The sequence below is a fragment of the Frieseomelitta varia genome, unplaced genomic scaffold (genome assembly GCF_011392965.1).
Source record: "Frieseomelitta varia isolate USP_RPSP 00005682 unplaced genomic scaffold, Fvar_1.2 scaffold_263, whole genome shotgun sequence".
Taxonomy (NCBI): domain Eukaryota; kingdom Metazoa; phylum Arthropoda; class Insecta; order Hymenoptera; family Apidae; genus Frieseomelitta; species Frieseomelitta varia.
The window spans coordinates 419,117-443,670 of record NW_025109994.1 but is presented as its reverse complement, the minus strand read 5'-3'; the positions used below and the strand labels follow the sequence as shown (position 1 = coordinate 443,670).

The 24,554-nt window shown below is 29.1% G+C and overlaps 1 protein-coding gene across 5 annotated transcripts in view; it reads left to right on the top strand.

Moving 5' to 3' along the window:
• LOC122528824 (QRFP-like peptide receptor) overlaps positions 1 to 23,855 on the top strand; it is a 106,645-nt gene extending 82,790 nt beyond the window's left edge. Inside the window, exons 5-11 of one of the 5 annotated variants that reach the window (XR_006306673.1) lie at positions 1,116 to 1,239; positions 3,419 to 3,624; positions 8,290 to 8,413; positions 14,456 to 14,616; positions 17,105 to 17,266; positions 19,769 to 19,932; positions 23,276 to 23,855. Coding sequence is in view for 3 of the 5 variants with exons in the window: in XM_043654356.1 (XP_043510291.1) it covers positions 1,116 to 1,239; positions 3,419 to 3,624; positions 8,290 to 8,413; positions 14,456 to 14,616; positions 17,105 to 17,351 (862 nt within the window). In the remaining 2 variants the exon portion in view is untranslated. The other 4 variants (XR_006306674.1, XM_043654359.1, XM_043654358.1 and 1 more) reach the window with 4 other exon arrangements.
• Positions 23,856 to 24,554: the final 699 nt, after the last annotated feature.

Sequence of the window (24,554 nt, the reverse complement as noted above, 5' to 3'; positions counted from 1 at the left end):
ATCGAATATCGTTCGAACGAGAATTATTGTCCTTTGCCTCGTGAAAAGCGCTTCTCTTCGTCGCAATTAGTATTTCATTTCTCTATGTAACACTTTCGGTTCTATTTCTCTCTTTTACTTTCAATTGTGGACTTTCATTTCGACTTTCTGTTTCAAAGACGCTTTGAAAAGAAAATCCGCTTGCGGATCATTGTTTTATCAATTGTTCAAAGCAAATACTGCAAAATAGAGTTTTCACTGCGAAAATGTTAGATGTCAAAAATTATAGACATGAAAAGATATAAAACAAGATTGTATTATATGTATTTTTACGCGGAAATTGTTTATTAAGAATGCTATTAAAGACGTCAAACATTAGAATTTTCACTGAAGTATTCTACACACAAATTAAAGGAAAATTCGTTTTAAAATTTATCTCAGACACGTGTGTTTGTCTGGGACTGAAAGAAGATATAACAAACAAATATTGTATGATTGAAATACATACTTTAGTGAAAATGTTTTTTTTGAAAATGTTCTTGACCAACGTTGCAATAATATAGTAAGATTTTATATTTATTTCAATTTCAAATAAAATTTAATATATATCTTTTCTGGGATATACATATCTCACTGGAATTGAAAAATTTAATACAAATCATGTTAGACTGCCATGTAAATAAGATGAATTCATCGAAGAGGATATTTTCATAGATTTGGTTGAAGTGTAATAATATAATAATATAATGCTGCAAAATATTCGATTGAGAATGAGATTCTTTGGTTTTTAAGATTACTAAAGCCGAAAATACGAATTTATTATAAATATATAATATATTATATTATATTATTATAAATTATATTATAATATATTATATATTATATATTATATTATATTATATATATTATATTATTATAAATTATAATATTACTTTTCGTCTCAGTAATCGAATTATTTTTATCTTTATTTTTATATTGTTTATCTCAGTAACCAGTCAAAAATTTAGGTACATTAAAATGCGGATAATTTTTATTTCGTTAGCGTGAATTCACGAAACTGAAGCCATTACGATTGTTTTACATTGCACTAATTGTTGAACATTGCCAAATTAATGAAAATTTTGTTTTTGTTTCAGGTATTACGCTATAGTTCATCCAATGCGGGCGCAGTACACGTGCACGATAAGTCAGGCTCGCAAAATAGTAATTACAACTTGGGTGGTGTCATTCCTCCTTGGTATTCCCATGATTTTCACGCAGGCAAGTGTTACACTTTCATTCCCCTAACTTCTACCAAATTTCAATATTTTCTCTTTCTTTTTCCCCAATATCATTCAAACTGCAAAACATTCGTTTAATTCGGGACATTTTAGGAGATTTTAACCTCAGTTGGTATCATTGCATATACGATGCCATAAAAATTCATGTTCCAATTTTGATTTGTTTGATTGAATTTTATTATTAATTTCTACCGGAAAAAAGCTACTAAATAAAACGAAACAATTTAAATGTGTTTTGAAACGTGAGAAATTTATTATAATTCATATAATCCATGACCCCGTGATACTATTTGAGGATTGAGATTGCTGAAGCAGAGAATAATATAAGTCAAGTCAATGTTGAGTTTGTTTCTTTGTCTTTCAAAATTTCGCGCCTCGATTAAAGTCTTCATAACCCGCGGAAAATCGAGGAGCTCGAAAATTTGATCTTTTCACAAAATCATTAGTTAATTTATTACCAATCCTTTTCCACCTCAAAAAAAAAAAAGGTTCTAGAAAGCAATTTTTTTTACAATTCCAATTTTCGATGCTTTATTTACTAAAATTGCTGATTAGTGCAGATATGTCGAATATAGCATGATCGTTGCCCGAGGTGATGCAATTCACGGATTCCTTTGACGTCAAGTTATGAAACATTATTTTTTTTAAAGTTTGATATTGGCACAATTATAACTATATTCGAGAAGAAGAAATTTATTATAAATTTACTATAAATATATGTTTAATGTAGAGAAAATTCCTACAAATAATGAAAATTGTAAACTTCATTATTTATTAATTACAGTTAAATAGCAAGGCACACCTTATGAAAAATTATAAAAATTTTAAAAGTATCAACCTGGCGAGCAATTAAAATTATAAGATTTTAAAAATGAAATAAAAGAGGCAATCAAAACCGTAAGATTTTAAAATGATCAGATTAATGGAATAATTGAAGGAAACAATTTAAAAAGTCGACAAATTTTTTTATATGTCTCGAAAAAAAAAAAAAAGAAATATAAAACTCACAGAAAGGAAACAAAATCCATTTGTCCATTTTGCGAAAATGCATCGTTGCAAATGCTACGAATTGGTCGTTTCGACAGTCGGATAATTCTAATGCTGTACCAGAAAATCCGCGATGAAAAGTTTCGTAATGAAGCTTTTTTTTTTTTGGTTTCCGTATGAAAAAGCTGTTAGAAGAACAAAAGGGCTATAGAATTAATGAAACATGGGACAACGCGTGGTTTGCATCTGTCTCGTAAAGCAAATGGTGCGAGTGTGGCTATAAAAAAAGGGGGATGCTATGATCGTGGATGATTCTATCGTCGCTTCTCAACGTATTTCGAATAGTTTAATAAATGTCTTTTCGCGAAAATGTATGTCATCCGTTTGTGATTTTCGGACCGAGTCTGAACGATTGTTTCCTTTAAATAAAATATTTCTCGCTAGAAAGGGAGTTCGATGTATTTTCTCACTTCGACGCACGTTTTCTATTAAAAAGTTGCTACACTTCGTTCTTTCTGATTTATTTACATTATTTCTGTTTCATCTCAATAAGTCGAATCTCTGTTTGGTAAACAAATACCGCAAAATTATTTTATTGAAACTCATTGTTGAAAAATTATTGTCAGTGTATAATACATTATATAATTGTAATGTTACATTGCAATTATTACAGCTATTTACAGAGAACAATGTTATTTACATAGTTACGTATTTAATTAACTGATATCGTTCGATTAATTTAGTTTACAACATACAAACGAACATTTTGCTCTGTAAAGTCGACTGGCAATATTAATTATTTAATTATGGACACGTGATTCATAAAAAAAAAGAATATTTTATTAAAATGAAATTAACAATAACTACTTAATAATAATAACAATAGTAATAAATAATAAATGTTCATAAAAAAAAGGATATTTTATTAAAATGAAATTAACAATAACTACGGATTACTTAATAATAATAACAATAGTAATAAATAATAAATATAAATGTTCAAAGAATATAATGATAATAATTCTAATAATAAGTAATAAATGCAAATATTAACTTTCTACATGATTATCTCTCTATTAAAATTAAAAACTCGTCCAGCGATGTAGTCTAATTTTAATAAAAAAAAAGCTTTAGAGTTTTAGAGTAAAACTGCATGTGAAATTCTTTTTCAGACGCACAAAGAGGTTGGAATGAGGGTAATTGCTTACTGGTGCGTGCGCGATTCAGAATCTGGACTCTTATGGCGCGCCCACGAGGTTTACATGCTGGTCTTGGTGCTGGTGCTGCCCTTGACCGTGATGGCGTATTGTTATACCGCCATTTGCTGGGAGATTTGGCGAGTTATGAAACGTCGATATCAGATGACATCTCGGCGAACGTAAGTTTTCCATTATCATCCTCTTTCCAAGGAGATATTCTGGTAAGAAATTAGAAGTCAACCTTTAAACGGACACTGCAAATTTGCGGCGTTCCAAAAAGAAAAATATGCACTATGAAGGTTAAAAATAGAAACTTGGAAATTTTTCATTGGACTGCAGATTTTTTTATGCATTTTTATATTTTTATGGTTAAACCCAAATAATAACATTTATTAAATATTGTAATAAGTGCTTTGGACAATTATTTACATATTACATATATTTTAAACGAACAATATGTACCCTTTGATATAGGTATGTTTATTCAATATACCGTAACTCTTGGTTAGTTTATTATTAATATTTATTTATCGTTTATTTGTTATACTGTTATTATTTATGTATAATATATTCAAAGAATTAATTCTCTAGTCTCTATTTTTGCATATTAAAAAATTCATAGTACATTTATTTTATTTGATAAAAGAAAAAAAAAGGAAAATCTGCTCGATTTTAATAAAAGAAAGTTCCTCCAAGTTCTCTGCGGAATGTAATTTTCGACAATATCGTTTTGATGGACGTGTTTCAGCGATGATGGCGGATCAGAATATCGGGGAAATATTCGTTGATAATGAAACCCGTTGCCGATGATGACACATTTATTATTACATTTTTCGCAATGCATAAGTGAAATCCAATTCGAAGCAATAACCAAACTTTTTTAAAAATAACGCAAGTAATTTCTCTGCAGAATCACGGGTTTTGTCAACTAGTATAATATTTGCTTTGGAATTTGTTTAATTTCCTCTTGCTTATTCTCTCTTCATTACATGTTAAAAACATATCCAGATCGCCTCGCTTTCTATCGTATTTTTCATTCATTATTGAGACTTTTATACGTAATTACATCATTACGTATAAAAGAGTTAGAATTACATTAAAGCTTACGTTACAGCGCAGAACAGCTTAAGTATAATTCGTTGGAGCGTTGTATAATCGTCAGAATAATCGTAAAAATTGGATAAATATGTAGAGCTCTGCATATTGAAATGTTTGCACAATTAACCGCGCGTATCATTAATAAACAAAGTCTTTGATATTCCTGTTTTTTTCCCAATTGAAAAGTCGGACGTATTAATTATCGATCACATGACAACGTTTGCATATATCCGTCATAGAAACTCGTTTATTATTATTTCTATTATGAACTTGTTTATTAATAAAACCTGAAGACTCAGCCTGAAAGTGCGAATAAAAATGATCAATTTCAGTTATAAATCTGAAAGTTCAATCTGAGAGAGATGCAAGTATTAATTCTATTGCAATTCTATATTCTATTCTATATTCTACTAAAACGTTAACTTTGCTGTGAGCCTGAGAATTCAAGCTCAGACAGAAATACATGCGCGAGTGTGAATGAAAATTGTAATTTCCCATGAAATTTATTGATTCTGTTTCTGTCTGATTATTCAATTTTCTCTATTTCATTTTCTCTTTTGCAATATCGTTTAATATTTATCATTATTTTTATTTAATACTCTTTTCAGTTTGACTTTACATTGACTATATTTCAAAATTATATTAATTTTACATAAATATTAATATTAACTATATTATAAATTTCAAAATTCAGTTTAAGAGAAAATAAGGATTTAAGACATTTTATAGGCATTAACTCATACATACATACATATTAGTTCTACAGATTTTGAAAAAAATGTCTCTTATATTTGTATTAATTTCCACTGAAAACATAATTAAATCTAAGGAAAAAATTATAATTACTTCTGCAACTATATAATTACATTTTGTAATATACAATACTAAAGAAATAATTTAATTCTGATTAAAAAATTATTTAAAACTTATGAAATGTCCAAAATCTTTTTTTCTCTGTTTTAAACATTTGAAATTTAGACTGTGTATAATTATTAATAATATCTGAGAGTTGAAATTGTTGTCTTACGTGGTTCATGGACGCATCGATTTACCAGTTGAATGTATAAAAGCAAACTAGTATACACGTCAGTTACAGTTGTCAGATATTTTCTCGAAGGCAAATGCAAAGTAGTGTATCTACTTTTTAAATTGAAGTTGACAAATATTACGCCTTGGAAAATATATTTGGAAAGTAAAACTTCGTTTTATAACTTGGTTATAGCTTTTATATATATATATATATAGTATTTGTATAATACAAAATCTTATTGTTACACGTGTCAAATCATCATAACTTACATAATTTTCATTTTGAAATTCTGAATCTCGTCGTGAAAATTCACGTTTATCGCGATATATAATAAAATTTCGTTTATTCAAAGTATCAAAAAGATATTTTAAAGTTGAACGTAGTAAAATAGTTTTGATTACCACCAAATTTTATTAAAACTTTCATAAATAAAGAGAGAAAAAGACGAGACTGGATATAATGATCCAGAGGATGTTGAAGTACATTTTCATTTTAGTTGAAATAGCTTTACGACCAAATCCAATAAATTGGCCAACCGCGATTGAAGTTGGAAACAGTTTTCACGGCAATATTTTTTTTTCCAGAAAGTTTTGTGTGAAATAATCCCAGTGTTTCGTTGCCAGGGATTGCCAGCATTTCACCTATCGAAAAGTTTAATTGTTAGTGGATTCTGTCGAGCGTAATCCGCAATTCGGATTATCTTATCGATTGAAACGTTTTGGGCCATCGTTGTTTGTTACGTTCATTAAAACCACGTGGAAGACCTCCACGTGGAAACCTGTACATTAAAATATAATTTTACTCTCTGTTGGAGAGTCCACCGTTTCATTATACGAGCTTTATTGCTATCTCTTTTCGAGAAATTTATCTTCTTTAAATCTTTCTTTCTTTTCTTTTTCGAGAAGAACGATTACGGAAACACGTAGTAAAATTTAATGTTTTAATCCTTCAGTTTGCAGAACTGTATTCCGAGAAATTTCGTTAATTGTTAATCTCTCTTTTGATGCAAGACCGCGGATTTTAGATTGCGTTAAATTGCAGTTGGTAAATTACGAAGCGATTTATTATAATTTATAATCCGTAATGTATTAATATTTATATTAATTATATCTGTATCAATTTATTTCAATTAATTGCAACGTATCACAAAATTATTTCGCTATTATTTTAATGAATAGCAATAAAGTCTGACGAAACGTTATATTGGTATATGTGAAATATAGTTTTATTAAAGTTTGATTTTGTGTAGTACCATTAAGTCCTCTTTTGTCGTTATTATAATTAGTTGAAAGAAGGAGAAATTCATGATAAAAATATGAAATTTTGATCTATAATCAAAATATTCGTGTGATTTTCTTACATGAACTTAAATTTGAAGATTTCAATCAATTAGCTTTCACATTTCATCTGTATAATAAATAGAACCTATATTACTATTTACCATTTATTATACTTTGTGACTTAATTTTGTAAAAAGAAAATAGGAAATAGTGTCTCAATATTGTATTCTTTCCTCTTTCACATTGCAATTTCTTCCAATTCCTCTTCCTCAGTAACTGCCCTAATACAATTTATCAGTCTCTCAACTGTTAGCTCTTGTTAACGTGGTATCATGGAGTAATTTATATCCATTACGTTACAAAAACTTAAGTGATTTACTTCGTATTCACTCTAACAGAAATCAGCAATAAAGTCGAATCAAATCAAACAATCTGAAATTGTAAACATAAATTTTCATGCCTTTGAATATCCAATGATGCCAGTTGTTGAAATCAACAATATTGAATACTTCCATCTAAAACATGATAGTTACCAATTATTATAAAAAAAATTTAAAACACTGTGGAAAACTGTATAACTGAAGTTTCGTTTAAATTAATGAAATCCGCACGCTATTATTAATACAACAACATTTACCATTTGTATATAATTGTATATAATTTGTATATAATTGTATATAATTTGTATATATTTGTATATAGTTTGTATATAATTTCAGAAATAAGTAAGTTTAAGATGCGAATTATTATTTCTTGATAAGATATTTAGGTATTTCTCGTATTTTTCATGGTTTTATTTATTTATTTATTTTTTTTTTTTTAAGAAAGAAGCTTCCCTTTGAAAAAATAAGTAAATTCCAGTAATTTTGTTCTTACTTTCTAATTTCCGTAGATAATTGAAAGAAAAAGAAAAATATCCAATTTTTTTAAGTCAGTTTTCTCTATAACCTTCGATTTTAATGGAAGCTTCATCTGCTTATTTCGAAAGATTTTGTTCCTTTTTAGTTCTTGAATGAGGAGACATGATAATAAATATGATAAAGAATTTGAAAAGAAACTTATTTTTCCATTTTTTCTTCTCCCTCGTACTCGTTGCATTATTTGTCTCCGAAGAAATTGCACTGTCGGAAACATGAAGTAAAATTAATTATAATAGACTATTATTTGTCATTTATTGTGCCTGTGATGTTTGATTTCGTAAAGGAACAAATCCATCAGATAGTAGCCGTCTTGGAGAACATTGCATTTGTAAATAAATAACAATGTTTAAGTAAACGTTTTAATAAACCTTTTGGGCAACTTTTTAGTAAAAAGGATTCTTTTAGTAAAGCTATTCGAAGAAGGAAGTTTTATAGTAGAATAAAAACTATTTGTACTTTTATTCCACCACACTCAAAATTCCATTTTCTTTTTCTCTCTCTTTTTGAATGTTGCAGGCTGAATCCGACCAACATCGATACAGAATCCATACCAATGACCCAGAGACAGAGCATACGAAATAATCGTCGCGTTCAGAGACAAGATGATCAGACTGAAGAGGAATCTCGAACGATAAGACAGGTTTGTAGAATCTGTAACTGAGTGCTGAATTTGCAGAAACGTTTTCAAATAGTTTTCAAATAGTCTGCATTTGACTGAAAAATTTGGTTGATTTATTTGAGAATGTAAATGGGAATTCGTCGAATGTTAAATGACAATTTTTGTTGATTCCTTAAATTTATATTCTTTACATTAGAGATTAGAATGGCTTTTGATGTATATTTATAATCTAACCTAACACAACACAGTATTTATTGCTATTCATTATTTGATATTAGTTATTGTTATTCGTCATTATTAGTTAATGTTAGAATTAAAATAGCCTTTCAGCTAATGTGCTACGCACAGTATATATCTCTAAATTAATATATTGGATCATCTTATGAGTTTCTCAACAATTATGTTTGAAATCATGGAAATTATTACTATACAAGTTTTATAAGATTGGAGAATAGAAAATTGAATAGGGGAAGATAAAGAATTGTAAAATATGGAGATAATAATATAGAATACTATAATAGTCTAATAATATAGAATACTATAATACTATACTATTATACTATAATACTATAATACTATAATACTATAATACTATAATATAGAATACTATAATACTATACTATAATAGTTTAATAATATAGAATACTATAATAGTTTAATAATATAGAATACTATAATATAGAATATTATAATATTATATAGTATACTATTAATAGTCATATATTAATAGTCAATTTCCAGCAAGTAACTGTGTACTCATTTTGATCCAGTATACAAAAATTAACGACTTGTAGAATAGAATGAAGAGATAGAACAGATAAAACTAATAAAGGAGGATTTTTTTTTAACCTCAATTCCTGTTTGTAGAGTTCAAAAATAGAACATTTCACGTACGATATGCGCAAACAAAAAAATTGAACTCGGATGTCTCTATTTCTTCCACGCCTCTAGGCTCTTTTGTATTACACGATCCACCCGCGAGTTCATTTCCTGTCCAGGATTCTGATAAATTGTTTCGAGACAACATTTTATACTTTCGGAACTTCAAATAAGAAAAACTAAAAAAGTCCGAAGCTATCTTTTGAAACTATCAGCGTGATACGATCAAAATAGTAGAATTTTCGTTTACATGAATAATAATTGAAAATGAAATGAATGATTCCATTTTTTCAAGATATATAAACGTGATTTTCATTTCTTTCAAAGTCAAGAAATATTAGAAAATGACAAAGTTATTCAGTATGCAAATTGTGCAGTGTACAAAAATTTATAAAATGTCTAAAGTAACATAGTATAATGATAGTATGTTATTTATATACTTATACTATGCTATATTGTATTGTTATATGTATTACATTTATTATAAAAATAAATTACATTTATTATAAAAATGGTAGAAAATAATATACAATTACTAATTGAATAAAAATTATAGAAAATAATATACAATTATAGAAAAACTAGTTATAGAAAATATTGACACAATATGATACAGAAAATACAATTACATTATATAATATAGTATATCACTATAATAATATAATATAATTATAGAAAATACAGAGAAATATAATTCAGAGAAACATAAATGAACGAAAGAAATCAATAAACAAGTTTTATTTGGGACGAAAAAAAAAAAGGAAACTCTACATTTTCTTACGTTATTTTATGTATCGTAAACCAGAGAAAATGGATTCTTGGAATTCGGTGTTCTTGGAATATTCGGCGTGGATGTATATGGGTAGTACGTTGAACGTTATTACCGAAGCTTTCCCAAATAGGTACGGAAACGAAAACGTAAATAGCATCCATAGCCTCGAGGCCGAAGACAAGGTCGAACAAGTCTGAATATCCTCAGTCATAGCCTCAACCATCGAGAACGTAACATTCGCGTGAAACACAGTCGGTTAAGTGCTAGCAGCTAATCAACGTAACGCGTGAATAAATTTGTAAAATTTGCTGGAGAGATTAAGATTTCAGCTAAAACACACGCGATGTTGAAATGAGTTGATAGTTAGCAGTTGAACAGAAGTCGTGAAGTGATAGTGAATTTATTACAAGATCTCAATAACTATGAACGTTTACCGCCAAATTCAAGCTCCACTGCGAGGCAAATTGCAGGTAAAACTGAAAACACATTCGCGAGTACGCTTGACTATGGCCGGAAACAAGGAATGATAAAACAGAAAGTTTCGAGAGCCAATCTGAGAGATCTGTGATATCGTTAAATCGAATCAGAAGTATTTTCGCTGCTCTTTCAAATAGAAGTTTGTGCAGTTTGGAACTTGGAAAAGATCCGATACTCTCTCCGTTCGCGTTTCGTAACAGATAATTTGCTTACGCAAACTGCCCGGATTCAAATGGTAATTATTGTGCATTTTAAGTAGCGTTCTCGTGCCAAATCGGAATAAAAGAAGCGTCACGTTTGTGATAATGGCCCCGCTTCTCGCCTCTTCTTTCTCTAAATGCAACAATTTCTTTCTTGGATCGAAATATCAAGAGGATACCCTGTTATCGATATAGACAAATTAATTGATGTCATTTCATATTTATTTAATATTATTTATTGAGGAAATATCCTGACCATTAAATTAAGCATCGTTCTTTAATATTGAAATTCTATAAATGAACGTGCAAAAATTCTACAAATAAATTGTGTCGGTCACGTGATGATTATTTGAAGTGAAATTGCAAAATTCCAAAATTGTGAAAGAATTTTCTAACCTACAGTTCGTTAACATTATTTTTATAACTTTTAACTACTGAATTGATATCATTTTCAATTTTCAATTACTTCTTACATGCTTTTATTGTTGGTAAAATTCTAAAAGTCTCAATTTCATAACAAATTTGATTAAAAGGCTCTGTATTTTATATTTTATATTATCATAATTATTTTTATATTATTTTATATTATTATAATTACTGACATTGCACATTATTTTATATTTTCTTAAAAATTTACTTTAAAAAATAACATCCAAGCAGAACGTTTCGCATATTAAATATATATTATTAACTATTGTATTTCGAATAGTTTACTCTTGAACATCGTATGCATTTTTGCATCTTTGCGTAACATTTTTATGAATCCAAATGAAATTTTTTAATTAGTTGCCCGCTTATTATATATGCACAATAATTCTCCGATAAGAAAGACTAACAGCGTAATATTAAATAATTAAAATATTATTAATATAACGATAACATATTGCTATTTATTATTTAATAATATATTAATTATTAATTGATGCATGTTTGTGTCTGTGCAAACTTGTAATTAAGTTTCATTCGTACCTTTCACCACAAAAATATATCAATCATTGAAAATTCCGGATGATCCTAATAATTCACTTCTTTTTCTTTTTGCAAAAGAGATCAGATAATTGATCATCATAAGAAGAGAAGTAATTTATTTATATCGCTGGATTGTTATACGTTTAAAATAGTCGCGGTCGATTGAATTAATTATCCCGACGAAAGTAGAAGGATTGGATTCAGCTAAGTGCCAATCTCCGATTGTCTTAAGTGCTGACTAAAAAGACCCGAAAGTAGGACGAACTTGTAACTTTTTTGAAAAGACGAACTCGTTTCAAATCGTAACTCGATGAAACACTAGCGGAGAAGGAAATAGAAGTTATTTCTCTCGTGATTCTACGATCTTTGATCTTTAACAGTTTGATTGTGAAACGTTCCGATGAAGAGATTACGATGTAATTTGTTCCTCAGAAGACAAACGTCTATCTTATCGAGTTTATTTCGAGTAAACGTGCAATTACGAATATTTTATCAAGTGAAGCAACTACATTAATAGGACAGTAGATATTAATTAAAAAAATGATGCTTTTGTTTAAAATACATTGTATTGGATACGAATATTTTGATAATGACAATAATAACATTAGGCCAGAATAAATATTCTATAGATATTCTTGCAATTTCGTTTGCAAATGTACCAAAGAACTTGTAGATTCTGTAAAAGTAATAACTGCGAAAATCTCTTTGTATTTTTGAATTTATGCGGTCGATCTGAGCAATTCAATTACGAGACTCACCTAATTGAATTGCTACTCGAGACGGAAGTTACGACAGTTACGAGTCTGTAACATCTAATCTACTTCGAATCTTGGTAATGTTTGAGAGGTAGTAAAACATCGTACCGAGTTATATTCGTAGATCATTCGTGCTTCAAACGAAATGTCACAAACCGGGTTGTGACGTCGTAAAGGGATCAATATTATAAATGTAATTTCTTGAAATTTCGTACAATTATAAAAAAACATACGTTTTACTTTGATGAGAGGAGTTGTTAATCAAATTTTTGAAATTTTCTTTCACAGTTTCCCTAGTGGAAAATAAATAAAAATATAAATTAATCGGAGAAGACAAAATGAAACGTTTGCTCTCAATGAATATCTTTATTATCATATAAATTATCGGAATATTCAAAATAGACATTCCAAATATTTCATAGAAGTTTTATAGATTTACTGAATGATTTTTTACGATGCATGCACAATCAATCGTAAAAATCTACGTGTATTTATCAAATATTTAAAGCAAAGAAAAAAGAATTCCGAACATCTTGATTAATTTGTCCAATTAAAATTAGATCGTTTCTAAAATATTGATAATGTTTCTTGCATTTGTTCAAAAGAATGTTACAAGTAAATTTAATAAGCGATTCACGAAAATCTCTGTACAGTTATCACAAAGCTTGTATTTTGAGTACGATTATAATAACAAGAAGAACGCATTTACATTTTATTACATTCATTTGTATATTTTAATATTAATCCATCTGAACTTTCAGAATTTATTTCAATAGATCGGCGATGAATAAATAAATGTCCATAAAGTGTGCAAAATCCTCGATTTTCTTTGAATATTTGAAACTTGTAAATGCACGTAGATTTGGATTACTGGACTGTGCTTGAAGTAAATAATTCACACGTACATTTCACTTCGATGTCCCTCTGATAATAAATTTATATTTTACTTGGTACTTCGAGAGACAACCATTTGACGATGTAGTAAAAAAGAAAAATTCAAAACGAGCGAGTTGGAAAATAATTTTCAATATGTTTTTTGGATAATTATTTAAATTATTGGAAAATAATTGTTTCTTTAATAATTATCTAAATTATAAATACATATGATGAGATTTGAAGTATAAAGTAAAATATGATATTACACATATTTGAACTGCACTATCATTTAAGATAGAGCATGTTAGAATTTCAGAGCAAATAATGATTTCCTTAAATAAATAAATATTTTATTCACGATTAGATTGCGAATTTTTACTTGACACATGCAAAATTGAATGATATGGGCAAATATAAAATTTTACAGAACAATTTTTCATCGAGGTTTCCTTTTTTGTTATATATATTCTCAAATACATGAATCTGCATAAAATCTGCAGTCTATTTACATACGATAGTATTTAAAAATATTATTGTAATATTCTTATAATTGCACAATATACTTGTAATTAGAAATTTACTGCTTCCATCCCAGAGGGTTGCCTTATCTTTTGAATTCCACGAAGAAACGATGACAATAAAGATGTTTGACAAATAAAGAATAAATATTATATTCAGAAGTAACTTAGTACTTAATTTGTACTTTCTAGCACATTAGTTTAGATACTTTCATAGTTACTTAATTATTTCCTAGTAAATTACTTCTTATCTATTCTTTATTTTGAAAATTTATATTAAAAAAAGAAAACAAAATTTATATAAGAAAAAGAAAACATTTGATGCCATTTATTCAATATAAAGAATTGAATTTTACCTAGAATAAACATAATGACCTGTAAATAAATATAAATAAATCGCAATATTCTTAACTACAACACACTTATCTTAATAATCACAGCATTCGTGTTACTCTAACAAAAACGCGTACAAAAATAATAATTGGTTCTTCTTCAACAGACAGAAAGTGTGCGAAACTTCTCAGCATATGTACATTTAGCGTACACTGTCAATGAATTAAATAAAGAAAAGAAGTCTTTCAAACTTTGTTGAATAATATAATAACGTTGTTTGACAGGTGGTGAAGATGTTGGTTGCGGTGGTCGTGCTGTTTGTTATTTGCTGGGGTCCAATCCTCGTGGACAACATGCTCACATCCTATGGCTACTTACCACGAGTAAAAGTCGGCACGTACAAACACCTCAACACAGCGTTTCAGCTGATGGCATACTTTAACAGGTATGTTGATAGACCGTCCACTTTATCAGACGCCGGTGCGTCACTCTTGCATTCATTAAACTCCTAGAGAAAACAACTTAACGCGACTCGGCTAACTTAAACTCCTTACCTGTTTTGTTTAATTTCGTTGCTGGAATTAACGATCGCGGGTGAAAAGAGGAAGATAGATCGGCAGGAGAGAGTTTCGCGGCTGATTGAAACGCGTTTGCCCTTCGTTCGTCGTTCGCGAAACGTAGAAATTGTTTACGTCGTCAGACGAGCGTGTGATTAGCTTTGAACATGACAGAGTTTGTTTAACATTGAAAGAGTAGTCAAAGGGTAGTCGGATGAGTGCAGACTACTTATAGTTTAGACTCTTTATTCACGATCGTACCAAGTAAAACTTGTTTACAATAATATGACATTTGTAGTAGTTTAAAAATTTTGTGTTCTTCAATATAAATTATATTATATTAGATTGTTATATTATGCTATGTTAATTAGATAATAATAATATTAATATTATTATTATCTGTAATATTATATTATAATATATTATAATATTATATTATATTGTAATTAGATAATAATATTAATATTATTATTATCTATAATATTATATTATATTTATTATTTAATAATAATATTATATTATATTATATTACGTTGGATAATAATAACAAATAATATAATATTAATGTATTATAGTAATGTGCAAATTTACAATAACTCAATCAAGTGCATTATGATAACAATAATAACGCATATTTATACCGATTTGAAACAAATTTTATACCTTTTAATTACGTTAAAATTAGTCTCTAACAACACAATATTAAATGAATGTAACACAATGATAAATATAATATATTTATATATTATATTATACACCATAATGAATACAAATTTATAATGACACAGTAATACAGTCAAATGTATCATAATTAATATATTCACAGAGTACAAAACAGTATCGTAAATTAAAGAAATTATTCGTCAATAATTGCTTTCCGAAATGCTATTCGTTCATTCTGTCTCTGTAATTTAATTCCACATGTTTTTCCAAAAAAAAATTGCTACGAGTGTTCTCTGCGGTGTAACTGCAAAAAATGTGTTTAATTAATTTCTATGGAATCGTCGCCCCTCCGCAAGGGAAGCACTTTCGAGATGTTATCGATTTTCCCATTTTAGATGTTAATGGTCACAACCCAGACGCGATTCGTTGTCCTCGAGTCGTAGTAACCCTTCGTTAACATAATAATAACTCGCTTGCGTAATAAACCGTGCCGCGAGGGAATTGCCAATCCTGTCGACATTAATACCAGGGGACAATTATCATTTGTTACGCGTTTTTTTCATTGTTTGAACGACGAGGAATCAGCAGCGAAAAATTTATATTCTGCAAATTATTCGAGGGCACGCGATTATTCTTTCCTCTTTCAACGTGGAAACGTTCGTTTCTCTTTGCACCTCCGATTGTTTCTCTTATTGGTATTCATTTGTTCAGTTTAAGACGGTTATTTGTTATAGAAACGTCGCTTTAACCTTGATCGTTTTATTTTCAATCATTTTAACGAATTGTTTTGTTCTCGTTACTCTCGTTTGTCACTATTTTTGCCAGATTTTACAATTCCACGAAATTTAAAGTATTTGCAAAAATATTTGTAATATTATAGTAAACAGTGACTTGGCTCTCAATGGATTAGTAAAAGAGAAGCTTTAATTCGCTTTAATTACTTTTTATTGCAGAGTACATTTGTTTCAAAACACACATTTATAAATAGAGAAACGTGAATTGCTTTCTCGCATCTGTTTATTTATTTTAAATCTGTTATTATTATTGCAAAATTGTTACTCAAATTGTATTATCGAATTACAGATCATTTCAGCAATTTAGACTAGTTGGTGAAATTTTGAGAGTAGGAACTTTGCTTTTTTTATTCTTTATTCTGCGTGATAGGGATTAGTATGATAGAATTTCACAATTCAGTAATTTCATCCTTTACTCACTAAAATTACTCACTATTACAACAAATTAACAATGTATCCATCATTATACGTTTAAAGAGTCAAAGAGTTTAGATTATTGTGATTCCCAATGTCAAATGATGGCACTTGAAAGTTAATAAAATTATAGATGATGATAGAAAGTTAATAAAAAAATTAATAAAATCAACATTTAATTGATTAAACAATTGAATGTGAAACTAATAATAAAAATAACAATAAAAACAAAATTGTAATGCTATATATAGTAACCAAACATATATCCCTAACTAAATGACTATTCAACTTATCTACGTTACAACTTGACTACAATTTCCAGACAGTACGAAACAATGACACACTAATCTGTTTCCTTTTTATTTCCCAATATGTTCCTCTTTGAATTTTACAATTACCATTTTCTACAGAATTTTCAGTTCCAAACCTTGCCAAACTACGTCAGTCATTGGTGTTTTCCGGACGAAATTGAAAATAGTTGAATTTTGTTTTGAATTCGTTTCAGTTGCATAAATCCGATCGTTTACGGATTCATGTCGAAGCACTTTAGGGAGAGTTTCCTGTCAGCGGCCTGCGGCGGCTGGTGGATATGCTGCCCGAGAAGGGGTTACAGAGCACCTGTGAAAAGGCATCCGAGCCTCAGCCAGACCAGGACGACCAGTATCAGGTATGCAGGCCCGACGAAAATCTACGCGACCCACGCGCATTCCGGTGTTCTTTTCTTCTCTTCTCTCTTCTGCTACCTACCCTGACTGCGGCAGCGGAGGCGACAGGTTTGCCAGACGAATCACTATTTAAAATTTAAAAACGTGTCACTGTTGAATTTCAGATTGTTGTGGATTAATATGTTTCGTACCCTGTGGCGGTAGGGACCTTTCGAAAAAAAAAAACGCTATAACTGCCCACGCATTGATCCGCGTGATTTCTGGGGGCACGAAAGCAGGTTTCACCAGCCAGTTGATTCTCTGTTCCGCGAATGGTCTGTACATCTCTGTCAAAGTGTTTCGCTTGATCGACACCCCGATTACGAATTATATATTATATATTATCCGGGATGAAACGAGCCACACTCTGTCAATTGGGACGAGGGAAGTCTGGTCAATCTGAGAATTAAAGAATATTTCGAGGAAATTAATATTTGGAGAAACGTAAATGGCTTTGGTAGGGAATGTTGCACGCTGGAATTCGAATCTTCGACTTTTTACGTGTCTCGGCAGAATCAAAGGGTTTCAAATTTAATGCTAACTTTTTGCTTCTTCTCACTTTTCAATTTGATTCTTGACAATGAATTTTGTAATAAATGAAGTATATATGTTTGTACAGGTGTAACTTTTTTTTTTCTTCTTTTATTGCGATTCGATTTAATTGAATTTTCGAAAATTTCACACAACACGTACAGTATATCATGCTAACATCAACTTATATAGTAAAACATAAAGCTTTAGTTAATAATATTTTACTATGGACATGAAACTTTCTATAAGTAAATGCTCGAGCGCTAATTTTTTTAAAAATTCTTTTTATTGCAGTCCAATTAAACACGATACATAATGTTGTAAATATAAAAGTAAACATGTTACTCGAACACTTTCGCGAGCCGTCGCGTTTCTGCAGAGTTTCGAAACTTTTTTTTTTCAGTTTTCCGGTTGCCGAACTTCCCTCGCGAAAAAATTAGTAATTCAATCATATTTTGTTCACTTTGGGGTAGCTTGGTTACGCATCGTGCTTTCATGCCGCTTTCGAGAAGCTTGTGAAATCCAATGTACGAGCTTTCCAGTGCTTGTGCATAAAGGAAATTTTTACACTCGGCTCGTGCTTTTACAAATTCGGTGAATCACAAGGACATGGAAAAGTGAATCGGTTCGGAAACCAATTTGATATTTTCCGATTTTGATTATTTATTATTCGCTGAACTAATTTATTCAGACGGTTTGCAGAACCATGAAAATGATCAGAGATCATAAAATTATTATTATTATCATTTTACGGTAAAATATAAGTATTTTTGTAAAAAAAAAAAAAAAGAGAACAATCTTTCCTTAAGATTATGGAGATAATTTGCATGCATATTGCATTAGAATTATATAATTTTATATTATCATAATATAATGTATAATAAGTAATTGTGTTTGTAAAAATATTGTAATATAATTGTTATATTATAATAATTATTGTGACATTATAAGTTGTGATTTTATATTACAAAGGTGATAGTGCAGGTTTTCATTGAAGCTTTTATCTTTCGTATGAAAACGAATTTCTTCTCCCGTGAAGAATAAAGGAAACATTTTCACTTCTGAAAGGTAGAATTAACAAGTAATACATTCTTTTAATAAAAAATTACGAAGCTGTAAATTCTCAGCTAATGTTCCCTTTTAATCGGAATAGGAATACAGATAGGAAGATTAGAGTCAGTTTTCATCGTCGAAGATTTCCGGTCTTTTTATTTATTTCTTTCTTACGAAATACTAGGAAAACTTGAGAATTAAATCTTTACGTTTCCCTTCGACAATATTCATTTTGCTAATGAAACGGAACAGTGTCTTTTTCAGATGATCAGTAAAGAAATAGTAAAAAATAAAAGTAGATTTTCTTTTTCCCCCACGGTAAAATTATACCTGCAAAATTGTCCCCTTTTTTACTCGCGTCTTACTCTGTTTTAATAAAGAGCAAAAGAAAAGCTAAATACCATTTTTTCATTTTATCCTGATTATTTTTTTAATTTAACTTTCTTCTAACGAAACTGACAAGTGATGTGACTTACTTTGACAAAAAATTAAAAAGAATTCTAGATCTTTTTCCTCCTTCCAGGAAGACTGGTTATTTTTGCCATTTTGCTCTTTTTTTCAATAGGAAGTAGAAGAGAAAACTGAATACAATTGATTTGTATTTCGATTTCCCTCGAAGAGTATTCTTTTTTTCTAAAACTAATAAAAATTAAAGAAATGCTCAATTTCAGAAGAACTGGACCTAACAGTTTCCCTTTTTTTTAGTTTTAAATAACAATGCCTTTAAGAAACAAATACTTCAATTGTCTTGAGGCTTAAGAAAATAAAGAAATTACAGATTTAACAAAAATTTAAACTCGACGTAATTCGATTCTAATGACTTGCCTAGAAAGAAATTTTTTTTCACTCGGTGTAATTCGTGGTTTAAACACGTGATTCAGGTGGACACGAAACTCGTTCCGGGAGTCGAAGTATCAAAACTCAGCTGACAACCATCTCGTAGTCCATCCGTGATAAACCTTTTGGCAAACATCGTTGTCCACGAGCGTCCGAAATGTCGCATAAACACGATGAACACTCTGGCTAGAAACACGATTTCCTCTAGGTAAACTGAACAGTTCAGTCAACTTTTTTTTTTCTTTTCTTCTTTTTTATTGTTTCTTTTTTGAAGTGTGAATTTCGTTCTCGCCAGCTTTGCCCGACTTATCGTAAATCATCATGCAGAGTGAAGAACACGATAGAACCAATAATCACAATATTTTTATACAATAAATTTGTATTTGTTATATTTCTTAATTTTGGAATGTTTTATGTAGTTTTAATTTTATTCGGGAGTATGCTAAATAAAATAAAATTTTATTTAACATGCCAAATAAAATGAAATTACATTTTTGAGCAGAATAAAATTAAATTAAATTTTTGAGCGTGTAGAATAAAATGAAATGAAATTCTTCTAATATGACAGAAATTACTGTCCCATGATATTACTTGACAGTTAATAAAAGTCGTTCTGTGTATATCATATCAGAATAAAATAAACTATTAATATATACTAATTATATTAGTATAATATTATAATTAGTATATTAGTATAATAAAGAACTAGTATTATATACTATTACTCTAATATAATAATATATAATACTAGTATATAATATATATAATATATAATATAATATTATTTTTAAATTATAAATTATATTATATTTTTATAATATTATTTTATATTATATTTATAGTATAATTTATATTATATTTTATCTTATAATATTATTTTATAATGTTTTTAATATTATAAAATAATATTATTTAATATATAATATATATATAGTGTTTTATTATTTTAAAGAATTCGATATAAAGATATTATATATATAAACTAGGAACTTTAAAAATTGTCGATCACAAGAAGACAAATCAGATCCACGTTCAATCAATCGCACAAGAAAATTTTCGAGAATTATATAAAACTTCATATCGTTAAGAATTTAATAAAATCCATATCTAATAGAATTCAGGAACTACATAATGTATAAAAGAGTATCTTTTGTACTTCTTCACCATTTTTTGTAACGGATGGTAATTTATAACAAAACGGATGTTCATTTTATTCTGATGACTGTAGTTGTCACGGTTCAGTTGTGTTCTTCACCGTAAATTAAGGAGCAAAATTTGCAAAAAGAAAAAAAGAAAAGGCTTTCGACTATCTCGACGATGTTCTTTGCGGCTTTTGTCTGCTTTTTGCTCATTATTGAACGAGAATCGAAGACAGTGGATTGAAACGAGGTGGGGGGAACTATAGTCGTCGGTTCTCTGACAGGAGAACTTTAATAATCCGAATTTTCTGTTACGAATGCCAGCTTGGAGAAATAGTTCAAAGTTCAATTTCCGAAATAAAATTAGATTTCAAAGTTACGGCGTTACTGCGACAGACATACGTAGGTACATATATTTTCCAGTATTTTCTGTCATTTGCTCTGTATAAACGCGATCGACGGATTCGTGAGTGTGGTAGGCTTTATATCATGCGATAAATTTTGCAGAATCGAATATCGATATAAATTTTCTTTTTATTAATTAAATATAGGATAAATCGATTATATTATATTTTATAATTGGATATTGTTACAAAATTTCACTTACTTTTCTATGAAATTTATTATATCAGATAAATTTAATAAAATTCAGTATTCGTATTATAAAAAGTTTATTATACGTAAAATTATCGTACCCGGTTGAGTGTTTCGTTTGCAAATTTAGAGACATTTTCTAGTAGAAGATGCGTAATTTATGGTTTCATAATAAAATTTATATATTTATTATGTTTATATATTTATTTTATTATATTTATATATTTATATAATTATTTTATTATATTTATATATTTATATATTTATTTTATTATATTTATATATTTATATATTTATTTTATTATATTTATATATTTATATATCTATTTTATTATATTTATATATTTATATATTTATATATTTATTTTATTATATTTATATATTTATATATCTATTTTATTATATTTTCATGATAAAATTTATACATTTTATTTACTATGAAATTTATTTATACATTATATTTACTATGAAATTTATTTATACATTATATTTACCACAACCTTTAACACCTATATAAAATTTTATTCTGAATGTATGTACATATATGTACATAATATGTGAGTTTGGAATGAAGTTTATCCACTGAAAGATAATTTATGGTTTCATGAAATAACTTCCAACATACCGACGCGACGCCACTCTAACTCATCGACAATTCCATCGTATTCCACGCTCTTTGCTCTTTCATTTTCTTTAACTCGTCTCTTGAATTTTTACTGCAGCGTATGCGCTTGTCTCCAGCCATTGCAAAGCTCGAATTTCAGTTTATCTCGTGTTATACAGTTTATCCTTTTATCGTAAAACTAACACAGTCTCGTGTGATCTCTGCAACTATACTACCTAATAACCTGAACATAGAATTGATTTTAAAAGAATCAGTGTCTCTTTGTTGTTTCATGATTTAATCCTTGTGCGATGTTTAACTAAAAATTTGAACAAACGTTTGTTTCACTATTTTCACGCAAACGTGTAAAAAAATTCTGTGCTACGTGCGAAAAATTCTATTCTATAATTAATTGCTTATCCTCTTACTTTCATAGGTCACGAAAACATTCCAACGATCACTTAGGCACTTGAAAAATTAATTTTCCCATTAAAAGAATCCAATATCCACACGTATTACTTAATTCAATAAAATCAAAAATCCGGAGTATCGTGCAAAGTCTCAGAAATAAAATTTTCATCGAACTTTAACGAAAATAACAGTCCTCCATTGGAAAAGAATCCCCAAAGTAAACGCAAATTTTGTCATCTTCAAAAATTCCCAGCATCGTCCAAGATTTCAAAAACGAGATTTGAACCAGCCTCCATTTTCACTTCCATCGAATTTATTTGAAAGAAATCTCGACTTTGTAAATTTTATCAATCAAGTATGAAAAATTCGAGATTTACAAATGAATGAAAAAAGGAAAAAGAAATTGATTTCGTGAAAAATTCCAAGGATCGTTCGAGATTCGAGATTCAAGGATAATATATTATTATATATTATCTGTATCACGATCCTTGGATCGCCTCTATAAATTTCGCTTCAGCCTGAGAAAAGATTCCAAGGACTCGATTCCAAAAGCTCGAGAAAGAAAATTTATCCCGTGAATCATATCAATTTTAGCAAAAAAATTCCAAGGATCGTTCGAGGCCTCAGAAATGAAATTCATGTCAACGTTCACTTGATCCTACGTCTCTGTCCGAAAGAATCCACGATCCTTCGACATTCACGAACCTTACCAACGACCCGGCGAAGATCTTTCGAAGCTCGATCACTCGAGAAACTCCCGTTCCTTTTAATACTCGGCCGTTTGCGTTCTGTTTGCTTTTCAGATGGACTTGATTATTTCGTCGTGCCCGGCCCACGTCGAGGCAGCTCTTTCACAGGTAAAATTAACGAAAGAACAGGCAGAACAGGCTTGAAGAAGAAATCTAGAAGACAAAGTGTTTTCCCTTGTTCTCGAATAATTTCTGAACGAGCGAGATGCCAAGTATAAAGTACTCAGAGTCTGTCGTTCACGGAAACTCGTGTGTCGAATCTCGCGATTTGTTTTTTCTTTTTTTTTCTTTTCTTTTCACTAAAGTGTAAAGCATTGCTCAAGTTGTGCGTAGATGTTGAGAGAGAATTGCTACGAGTGAATTTGTCGTGTGAAACGCGTGACATTTGTCTCGAAAATAAACGGCGAAGAGCATAATTGCATGACCTGTGATTAATTGTGGATTTCGTGTGAAATTATTCTTCATCGTCGTTGACATTAAGATGACAGAGACATTTTAAATAATAATTAATTCCAGCTGAAGTTAAGAGATGACGAACATAATCGACATTCGCGAGTAATTGTAACAAAGTGGCAATTTGAATTTCTCGAAATATAAAAGTCAGTAATTTTATTGTAATTTGATTTTAATCTAATTATTCCAAGGAAATCAATAATTTTATTGTAATTTAATTTTTATTCAATTTCCAACGAAATCGGTAATTTTATTGTAATTTAATTTTATCAAATTATCATTGATATCATCGATAAATTTATTTTAACATTCATGATGCTTTGTTTGAAGGAGGAGAGAAAAATTAAATATTGAAATATATTAAATTTTATTGAACGTCGCGACATTTCATTTGCAAATTTTTATACAAATTTAAATAAAAAAATTTCTCTTAACATTTCTACTTTCTACCTGAATTTTGCAACTCCACAAAATTGAAAGAAATTGACGTATTTATAATGTTGCTTTAATGGACCAGTCTTTAGTGGATTAATTAAAAATTGCTATATTAATTAATCGAAATGTTTCTGTATAAAATGTTTATTCCTTATATAATTTAATATAACAGTAGTAAGAAAAAATTGATACAAATCTGCGGTTAATGATTCAATTATGCTCTTCAGCGTATTTCGCGATAAAATTAGTGAGTCGAGACTTTCGGAGAAATTTTCTTTGAAAAATTTATTATTAGCTTGTTGTTTCAAGTGCAATAAGTCTACGATACGAAAGCCTCGAACGAATTAGACATTAATTAATTATCGTGTGCTTGTTCGGGAGATTTAATTGCCACAAATTTTCATAATTTCTTCGTCGCAACGTGGACAAATGTTTGCAAAAGTAG